The following is a 10,542-nucleotide window of genomic DNA, read 5'->3' as shown; positions in this document are numbered from 1 at the left end:
GGCAGTACTGAGGGAGCGCCGCACTGTCGGAGGGGCAGTACTGAGGGAGCGCGGCACTGTCAGAGGGGCAGTACTGAGGGAGAGCCGCACTGTCGGAGGGGCAGTACTGAGGGAGCGCCGCACTGTCGGAGGGGCAGTACTGAGGGAGCGCCGCACTGTCGGAGGGGCAGTACTGAGGGAGCGCCGCACTGTGGGAGGGGCAGTACTGAGGGAGCGCCGCACTGTCGGAGGGGCAGTACTGAGGGAGCGCCGCACTGTCGGAGGGGCAGTACTGAGGGAGCGCCGCACTGTCGGAGGGGCAGTACTGAGGGAGCGCCGCACTGTCGGAGGGGCAGTACTGAGGGAGCGCCGCACTGTCGGAGGGGCAGTACTGAGGAGCGCCGCACTGTCGGAGGGGCAGTACTGAGGGAGCGCCGCACTGTCGGAGGGGCAGTACTGAGGGAGCGCCGCACTGTCAGAGGGGCAGTACTGAGGGAGCGCCTGCACTGTCGGAGGGGCAGTACTGAGGGAGCGCCTGCACTGTCAGAGGGGCAGTACTGAGGGAGCGCCGCACTGTCGGAGGGGCAGTACTGAGGGAGCGCCGCACTGTCAGAGGGGCAGTACTGAGGGAGCGCCGCACTGTCGGAGGGGCAGTACTGAGGGAGCGCCGCACTGTCGGAGGGGCAGTACTGAGGGAGCGCCGCACTGTCGGAGGGGCAGTACTGAGGGAGTGCCGCACTGTCGGAGGGGCAGTACTGAGGGAGCGCCGCACTGTCGGAGGGGCAGTACTGAGGGAGCGCCGCACTGTCGGAGGGGCAGTACTGAGGGAGCGTCGCACTGTCAGAGGGGCAGTACTGAGGGAGCGCCGCACTGTCGGAGGGGCAGTACTGAGGGAGTGCCGCACTGTCGGAGGGGCAGTACTGAGGGAGCGCCGCACTGTCGGAGGGGCAGTACTGAGGGAGCGTCGCACTGTCAGAGGGGCAGTACTGAGGGAGCGTCGCACTGTCGGAGGGGCAGTACTGAGGGAGCGCCGCACTGTGGGAGGGTCAGTACTGAGGGAGCGTCGCACTGTCGGAGGGGCAGTACTGAGGGAGCGCCGCACTGTCGGAGGGGCAGTACTGAGGGAGCGTCGCACTGTCAGAGGGGCAGTACTGAGGGAGCGTCGCACTGTCGGAGGGGCAGTACTGAGGGAGCGCCGCACTGTGGGAGGGTCAGTACTGAGGGAGCGTCGCACTGTCGGAGGGGCAGTACTGAGGGAGCGCCGCACTGTCAGAGGGGCAGTACTGAGGGAGTGCTGCACTGTCAGAGGGGCAGTACTGAGGGAGCGCCGCACTGTCAGAGGGGCAGTACTGAGGGAGCGCCGCACTGTCAGAGGGGCAGTACTGAGGGAGCGCCGCACTGTCAGAGGGGCAGTACTGAGGGAGTGCCGCACTGTCGGAGGGGCAGTACTGAGGGAGTGCTGCACTGTCAGAGGGGCAGTACTGAGGGAGCGCCGCACTGTCAGAGGGGCAGTACTGAGGGAGCGCCGCACTGTCGGAGGGGCAGTACTGAGGGAGCGCCGCACTGTCAGAGGGGCAGTACTGAGGGAGCGCCGCACTGTCGGAGGGGCAGTACTGAGGGAGCGTCGCACTGTCAGAGGGGCAGTACTGAGGGGAGCGCCGCACTGTCGGAGGGGCAGTACTGAGGGAGCGCCGCACTGTCGGAGGGGCAGTACTGAGGGAGCGTCGCACTGTCAGAGGGGCAGTACTGAGGGAGCGCCGCACTGTCGGAGGGGCAGTACTGAGGGAGCGCCGCACTGTCGGAGGGGCAGTACTGAGGGAGCGCCGCACTGTCAGAGGGGCAGTACTGAGGGAGCGCCGCACTGTCGGAGGGGCAGTACTGAGGGAGCGTCGCACTGTCAGAGGGGCAGTACTGAGGGAGCGCCGCACTGTCGGAGGGGCAGTACTGAGGGAGCGCCGCACTGTCGGAGGGGCAGTACTGAGGGAGCGTCGCACTGTCGGAGGGGCAGTACTGAGGGAGCGCCGCACTGTCGGAGGGGCAGTACTGAGGGAGCGCCGCACTGTCGGAGGGGCAGTACTGAGGGAGCGTCGCACTGTCGGAGGGGCAGTACTGAGGGAGCGTCGCACTGTCGGAGGGGCAGTACTGAGGGAGCGTCGCACTGTCGGAGGGGCAGTACTGAGGGAGCGTCGCACTGTCGGAGGGGCAGTACTGAGGGAGCGCCGCACTGTGGGAGGGTCAGTACTGAGGGAGCGCCGCACTGTCGGAGGGGCAGTACTGAGGGAGCGCCGCACTGTCGGAGGGGCAGTACTGAGGGAGCGTCGCACTGTCGGAGGAGCAGTACTGAGGGAGCACCGCACTGTCGGAGGGGCAGTACTGAGGGAGCGTCGCACTGTCGGAGGGTCAGTACTGAGGGAGCGCCGCACTGTGGGAGGGTCAGTACTGAGGGAGCGCCGCACTGTCGGAGGGGCAGTACTGAGGGAGCGTCGCACTGTCGGAGGGGCAGTACTGAGGGAGCGCCGCACTGTGGGAGGGGGGGATGGGGGGACTGAGGGGAGCGCCGCACTGTGTCGGAGGGGCAGTACTGAGGGAGCGCTGCACTGTCGGAGGGGCAGTACTGAGGGAGCGCCGCACTGTCGGAGGGGCAGTACTGAGGGAGTGCGGCACTGTGGGAGGGGCAGTACTGAGGGAGCGCCGCACTGTCGGAGGGGCAGTACTGAGGGAGCGCCGCACTGTCGGAGGGGCAGTACTGAGGGAGCGCTTGCACTGTCGGAGGGGCAGTACTGAGGGAGCGCTGCACTGTCGGAGGGTCAGTACTGAGGGAGCGCCGCACTGTCAGAGGGGCAGTACTGAGGGAGCGCCGCACTGTCAGAGGGGCAGTACTGAGGGGAGCGCTGCACTGTCGGAGGGGCAGTACTGAGGGAGCGCTGCACTGTCGGAGGGTCAGTACTGAGGAGCGCCGCACTGTCAGAGGGGCAGTACTGAGGGAGCGCCGCACTGTCGGAGGGGCAGTACTGAGGGAGCGCTGCACTGTCGGAGGGGCAGTACTGAGGGAGCGCCGCACTGTCAGAGGGGCAGTACTGAGGGAGCGCCGCACTGTCGGAGGGGCAGTACTGAGGGAGCGCCGCACTGTCGGAGGGGCAGTACTGAGGGAGCGCCGCACTGTCGGAGGGGCAGTACTGAGGGAGCGTCGCACTGTCGGAGGGGCAGTACTGAGGGAGCGCCGCACTGTGGAGGGTCAGTACTGAGGGAGCGTCGCACTGTCGGAGGGGCAGTACTGAGGGAGCGCCGCACTGTCGGAGGGGGCAGTACTGAGGGAGCGTCGCACTGTCAGAGGGGCAGTACTGAGGGAGCGTCGCACTGTCGGAGGGGCAGTACTGAGGGAGCGCCGCACTGTGGGAGGGTCAGTACTGAGGGAGCGTCGCACTGTCGGAGGGGCAGTACTGAGGGAGCGCCGCACTGTCAGAGGGGCAGTACTGAGGGAGTGCTGCACTGTCAGAGGGGCGGTACTGAGGGAGCGCCGCACTGTCAGAGGGGCAGTACTGAGGGAGCGCCGCACTGTCAGAGGGGCAGTACTGAGGGAGCGCCGCACTGTCAGAGGGGCAGTACTGAGGGAGTGCTGCACTGTCGGAGGGGCAGTACTGAGGGAGTGCTGCACTGTCAGAGGGGCAGTACTGAGGGAGCGCCGCACTGTCAGAGGGGCAGTACTGAGGGAGCGCCGCACTGTCGGAGGGGCAGTACTGAGGGAGCGCCGCACTGTCAGAGGGGCAGTACTGAGGGAGCGCCGCACTGTCGGAGGGGCAGTACTGAGGGAGCGCCGCACTGTCGGAGGGGCAGTACTGAGGGAGCGTCGCACTGTCAGAGGGGCAGTACTGAGGGAGCGCCGCACTGTCGGAGGGGCAGTACTGAGGGAGCGCCGCACTGTCGGAGGGGCAGTACTGAGGGAGCGTCGCACTGTCGGAGGGGCAGTACTGAGGGAGCGCCGCACTGTCAGAGGGGCAGTACTGAGGGAGCGCCGCACTGTCGGAGGGGCAGTACTGAGGGAGCGTCGCACTGTCGGAGGGGCAGTACTGAGGGAGCGCCGCACTGTCGGAAGGGGCAGTACTGAGGGAGCGTCGCACTGTCAGAGGGGCAGTACTGAGGGAGCGCCGCACTGTCGGAGGGGCAGTACTGAGGGAGCGCCGCACTGTCGGAGGGGCAGTACTGAGGGAGCGTCGCACTGTCAGAGGGGCAGTACTGAGGGAGCGCCGCACTGTCGGAGGGGCAGTACTGAGGGAGCGCCGCACTGTCGGAGGGGCAGTACTGAGGGAGCGTCGCACTGTCGGAGGGGCAGTACTGAGGGAGCGTCGCACTGTCGGAGGGGCAGTACTGAGGAGCGTCGCACTGTCGGAGGGGCAGTACTGAGGGAGCGTCGCACTGTCGGAGGGGCAGTACTGAGGGAGCGCCGCACTGTGGGAGGGTCAGTACTGAGGGAGCGCCGCACTGTCGGAGGGGCAGTACTGAGGGAGCGCCGCACTGTCGGAGGGGCAGTACTGAGGGAGCGTCGCACTGTCGGAGGAGCAGTACTGAGGGAGCACCGCACTGTCGGAGGGGCAGTACTGAGGGAGCGTCGCACTGTCGGAGGGTCAGTACTGAGGGAGCGCCGCACTGTGGGAGGGTCAGTACTGAGGGAGCGCCGCACTGTGGGAGGGTCAGTACTGAGGGAGCGCCGCACTGTCGGAGGGGCAGTACTGAGGGAGCGTCGCACTGTCGGAGGGGCGGTACTGAGGGAGCGCCGCACTGTGGGAGGGGCGGTACTGAGGGAGCGCCGCACTGTGTCGGAGGGGCAGTACTGAGGGAGCGCTGCACTGTCGGAGGGGCAGTACTGAGGGAGCGCCGCACTGTCGGAGGGGCAGTACTGAGGGAGCGCTGCACTGTCGGAGGGGCAGTACTGAGGGAGCGCTGCACTGTCGGAGGGGCAGTACTGAGGGAGCGCCGCACTGTCGGAGTGGCAGTACTGAGGGAGCGCTGCACTGTCGGAGGGGCAGTACTGAGGGAGCGCTGCACTGTCGGAGGGGCAGTACTGAGGGAGCGCTGCACTGTCGGAGGGGCAGTACTGAGGGAGCGCCGCACTGTCGGAGGGGCGGTAATGAGGGAGCGCCGCACTGTCGGAGGGGCGGTACTGAGGGAGCGCCGCACTGTCGGAGGGGCAGTACTGAGGGAGCGCCGCACTGTCGGAGGGGCAGTACTGAGGGAGCGCCGCACTGTCGGAGGGGCAGTACTGAGGGAGCGCCGCACTGTCGGAGGGGCAGTACTGAGGGAGCGCCGCACTGTCGGAGGGGCAGTACTGAGGGAGCACCGCACTGTCGGAGGGGCAGTACTGAGGGAGCACCGCACTGTCGGAGGGGCAGTACTGAGGGAGCACCGCACTGTCGGAGGGGCAGTACTGAGGGAGCACCGCACTGTCGGAGGGGCAGTACTGAGGGAGCACCGCACTGTCGGAGGGGCAGTACTGAGGGAGCGCTGCATTGTCGGAGGGGCAGTACTGAGGGAGCGCCGCACTGTCGGAGGGGCAGTACTGAGGGAGCACCGCACTGTCGGCGGGGTAGTACTGAGGGAGCACCGCACTGTCGGAGGGGCAGTACTGAGGGAGCACCGCACTGTCGGAGGGGCAGTACTGAGGGAGCACCGCACTGTCGGAGGGGCAGTACTGAGGGAGCACCGCACTGTCGGCGGGGTAGTACTGAGGGAGCGCCGCACTGTCAGAGGGGCAGTATTGAGGGAGCGCCGCACTGTCGGAGGGGCAGTACTGAGGGAGCGCCACACTGTCAGAGGGGCAGTACTGAGGGAGCGCCGCACTGTCGGAGGGGCAGTACTGAGGGAGCGCCACACTGTCAGAGGGGCAGTACTGAGGGAGCGCCACACTGTCAGAGGGGCAGTACTGAGGGAGCGCCGCACTGTCAGAGGGGCAGTACTGAGGGAGCGCCACACTGTCAGAGGGGCAGTACTGAGGGAGCGCCGCACTGTCAGAGGGGCAGTACTGAGGGAGCGCCACATTGTCGGAGGGGCAGTACTGAGGGAGCGCCGCACTGTCGGAGGGGCAGTACTGAGGGAGCGCCGCACTGTCGGAGGGGCAGTACTGAGGGAGCGCCGCACTGTCGGAGGGGCAGTACTGAGGGAGCGCCGCACTGTCGGAGGGGCAGTACTGAGGGAGCGCCGCACTGTCGGCGGGGTAGTACTGAGGGAGCGCCGCACTGTCGGAGGGGCAGTACTGAGGGAGCGCCGCACTGTCGGAGGGGCAGTACTGAGGGAGCGCCGCACTGTCGGAGGGGCAGTACTGAGGGAGCGCTGCACTGTCGGAGGGGCAGTACTGAGGGAGCGCCGCACTGTCGGCGGGGTAGTACTGAGGGAGCGCCGCACTGTCAGAGGGGCAGTACTGAGGGAGCGCCGCACTGTCGGAGGGGCAGTACTGAGGGAGCGCTGCACTGTCGGAGGGGCAGTACTGAGGGAGCGCCGCACTGTCGGAGGGGCAGTACTGAGGGAGCGCCGCACTGTCGGAGGGGCAGTACTGAGGGAGCGCCGCACTGTCGGAGGGGCAGTACTGAGGGAGCACCGCACTGTCGGAGGGGCAGTACTGAGGGAGCGCCGCACTGTCGGAGGGGCAGTACTGAGGGAGCGCCGCACTGTCGGAGGGGCAGTACTGAGGGAGCGCTGCACTGTCGGAGGGGCAGTACTGAGGGAGCGCCGCACTGTCGGAGGGGCAGTACTGAGGGAGGGCCGCACTGTCGGAGGGGCAGTACTGAGGGAGGGCCGCACTGTCGGAGGGGCAGTACTGAGGGAGGGCCGCACTGTCAGAGGGGCGGTACTGAGGGAGCGCCGCACTGTCGGAGGGGCGGTACTGAGGGAGCGCCGCACTGTCGGAGGGGCAGTACTGAGGGAGCACCGCACTGTCGGAGGGGCAGTACTGAGGGAGCGCCGCACTGTCGGAGGGGCAGTACTGAGGGAGCGCCGCACTGTCGGAGGGGCGGTACTGAGGGAGCGCCGCACTGTCGGAGGGGCAGTACTGAGGGAGCACCGCACTGTCGGAGGGGCAGTACTGAGGGAGCGCTGCACTGTCGGAGGGGCAGTATTGAGGGAGCGCCGCACTGTCGGAGGGGCAGTACTGAGGGAGCGCCGCACTGTCGGAGGGGCAGTACTGAGGGAGCGCCGCACTGTCGGAGGGGCAGTACTGAGGGAGTGCCGCACTGTCGGACGGGCAGTACTGAGGGAGAGCCGCACTGTCGGAGGGGCAGTACTGAGGGAGCGCCGCACTGTCGGAGGGGCAGTACTGAGGGAGCACCGCACTGTCGGAGGGGCAGTACTGAGGGAGCACCGCACTGTCGGAGGGGCAGTACTGAGGGAGCACCGCACTGTCGGAGGGGCAGTACTGAGGGAGCGCCGCACTGTCAGAGGGGCAGTACTGAGGGAGCGCCGCACTGTCAGAGGGGCAGTACTGAGGGAGCGCCGCACTGTGTCGGAGGGTCAGTACTGAGGGAGCGCCGCACTGTGTCGGAGGGGCAGTACTGAGGGAGCGCCGCACTGTCGGAGGGGCAGTACTGAGGGAGCGCCGCACTGTGTCGGAGGGGCAGTACTGAGGGAGCGCCGCACTGTCGGAGGGGCAGTACTGAGGGAGCGCCGCACTGTCGGAGGGTCAGTACTGAGGGAGCGCCGCACTGTCGGAGGGGCAGTACTGAGGGAGCGCTGCACTGTCGGAGGGGCAGTACTGAGGGAGCGCCGCACTGTGTCGGAGGGGCAGTACTGAGGGAGCGCCGCACTGTCGGAGGGGCAGTACTGAGGGAGCGCTGCACTGTCGGAGGGTCAGTACTGAGGGAACGCCTCACTGTCGGAGGGGCAGTACTGAGGGAGCGCCGCACTGTCGGAGGGGCAGTACTGAGGGAGCGCCGCACTGTGTCGGAGGGGCAGTACTGAGGGAGCGCCGCACTGTCGGAGGGGCAGTACTGAGGGAGCGCCGCACTGTCGGAGGGGCAGTACTGAGGGAGCGCCGCACTGTCGGAGGGGCAGTACTGAGGGAGCGCCGCACTGTGTCGGAGGGGCAGTACTGAGGGAGCGCCGCACTGTCGGAGGGGCGGTACTGAGGGAGCGCTGCACTGTCGGAGGGGCAGTAAACATAGAAGATAGGAGCAGGAGTAGGCCATTCGGCCCTTCGAGCCTGCTCCGCCATTCAATGAGATCATGGCTGATCATCCAAATCCAGCACCCTGTTCCTACGTTCTCCCCGTATCCCTTGATCCCTTTAGCCTTAAGAAATATATCTAACTCCTTCTTTAATGAACTGGCCTCCACCGCCCTCTGTGGCAGAGAATTCCACAGGTTCACCACTCTCTGGGTGAAGAAATTCCTCCTCATTTCAGTCCTAAATGGCTTACCCCTTATCCTTAGACTATGACCCCTGGTTCTGGACTCCCTGGCCATCAGAAACATCCTTCCTGCATCTAGTCTGTCCAGGCCTGACAGAATTTTATAGGTTTCGATGAGATCCCCTCTCAATCTTCTAAACTCCAGTGAGTATAAGCCCAATCGACACAATCTCTCCTCATACGCCGCACTGTCGGAGGGGCAGTACAGAGGGAGCGCCGCACTGTCGGAGGGGCAGTACAGAGGGAGCGCCGCACTGTCGGAGGGGCAGTACTGAGGGAGCGCCGCACTGTCGGAGGGGCAGTACAGAGGGAGCGCCGCACTGTCGGAGGGTCAGTACTGAGGGAGTGTCGCACTGTCGGAGGGGCAGTACTGAGTGCAGTACAAGTTTGCAGACGACACAAAGCTGGGTGGGCGTGTGTGCTGGGAGGAGGATGCCGAGAAACTCCAGTATGATTTGGACAGGTTGGGTGATTGGGCAGAAGCATAGCAGATGCAGTATAATGTGGATAAATGCGAGGTTATCCACTTTGGTGGCAAAAACAGGAAGGCAGATTATTATCTGAACGGCAGTAGATTGGGAGAAGGGGAAGTGCAAAGAGACCTGGGTGTCCTTGTGCACCAGTCGCTGAAGGTAAGCATGCAGGTGCAGCAGGCGGTTAAGAAGGCAAATGGTATGTTGGCCTTCATAGCGAGAGGGTTTGAGTACAGGAACAAGGATGTCTTGCTGCAGTTGTACAAGGCCTTGGTGAGACCACACCTTGAGTATTGTGTGCAGTTTTGGTCGCCTTATCTGAGGAAGGATGATCTTGCCATGGAGGGAGTGCAGCGAAGATTCACCAGACTGATACCTGGGATGGCAGGAATGACGTATGAGGAGAGATTGGGCTTATATTCGCTGGAGTTTAGAAGAATGAGAGGGGATCTCATTGAAACTTATAAAATTCTAACAGGACTAGACAGACTAGATGCAGGAAGGATGTTCCCGATGGCGGGGGAGTCCAGAACCAGGGGTCACAGTCTAAGGATAAGGGGTAGGCCTTTTAGGACAGAGATGAGGAGGAATTTCTTCACCCAGAGAGTGGTGAACCTGTGGAATTCTCTACCACAGAAGGCAGTGGAGGCCAATTCATTAAATATATTCAAGAAGGAGTTGGATATATTTCTTAAGGCTAAAGGGATCAAGGGATATGGGGAGAAGGCAGGGACATGGTACTGAATTTGGATGATCAGCCATGATCTCATTGAATGGCGGAGCAGGCTCGAGGGGCCGAATGGCCAACTCCTCCTATCTTCTATGTTTCTGTGACTGTCGGAGGGGCAGTACTGAGTGTGTGCCGCACTGTCAGAGGGGCTGTACTGAGGGAGCGCTGCACTGTCGGAGGGGCAGTACTGAGGGAGCGCCGCGCTATCGGAGGAGCAGTCCTGAGGGAGTGCTGTACTGTCGGAGTGTCGTCTTTCGGATGAGACGTTAAACCCAGCCCCGTCTGCTCAGGTGGACGTAGAAGATCCCTGGAACTATTTTTAAGACGAGCAGGGGAGTTATCCCCGGTGTCCTGGGGCCAATATTTATCCCTCAATCAACATCACTTAAAAAAAAGATTATCTGGTGATTATCACATTGCTGTTTGTGGGAGCTTGCTGTGCAGAAATTGGCTGCTGCATTTACAACAGCGACTACATGTCAAAAATACTTACTTGGCTGTAATGCACTTTGGGACGTCCTGAGGATGTGAAAGGCGCTATAGAAATATAAGTCTTTTTTTCAGGTTCTGCGCCCCCGGAAGGCCGAGGAAGTCCAGCGGCACAACTCCTGGACCAGACGGCCAGACTGCGGCAGCTCAGCGAGAGCGTCGAGCGCATCAAGGTATGGGGGGGGAGGGGGTTAATCTCACTGGGGGGGGCGGTGTGGGGAGGGGACGGTCGGTCGGGGGGAGGGGTGGGGGTAGGGGACGGTCGGTCGGCGGGAGGGGGTGTGGGGAGGGGGCGGTCGGTCAGGGGGACGGTCGGTCAGGGGAGGGGGTGTGGGGAGGGGCGATCGGTCGGGGGAGGGGGTGTGGGGAGGGGCGATCGGTCGGGGGAGGGGGTGTTGGGAGGGGTGATCGGTCTGGGGAGGGGCGATCGGTCAGGGGAGGGGTGATCGGTCGGGGGAGGGGTTATGGGGAGGGGCAG

At 64.6% G+C, this 10,542-nt stretch overlaps 1 protein-coding gene across 1 annotated transcript in view; it reads left to right on the top strand.

The window, feature by feature from the left end:
* The window catches only part of LOC147123867 (dynactin subunit 1-like), a 121,690-nt gene that overhangs the window by 103,066 nt on the left and 8,082 nt on the right, over positions 1 to 10,542 (top strand). Inside the window, 1 exon segment of the mRNA XM_085967570.1 lies at positions 10,128 to 10,237. Within this exon segment, the coding sequence (XP_085823696.1) occupies positions 10,128 to 10,237 (110 nt within the window).

Source organism: Somniosus microcephalus, chromosome 2, assembly GCF_052327205.1.
Source record: "Somniosus microcephalus isolate GS21.2 chromosome 2, FLI_Smic_1.0, whole genome shotgun sequence".
Taxonomy (NCBI): domain Eukaryota; kingdom Metazoa; phylum Chordata; class Chondrichthyes; order Squaliformes; family Somniosidae; genus Somniosus; species Somniosus microcephalus.
The sequence above is the reverse complement of the archived record's forward strand: the minus strand, read 5'-3'. Positions and strand labels throughout refer to the sequence as shown.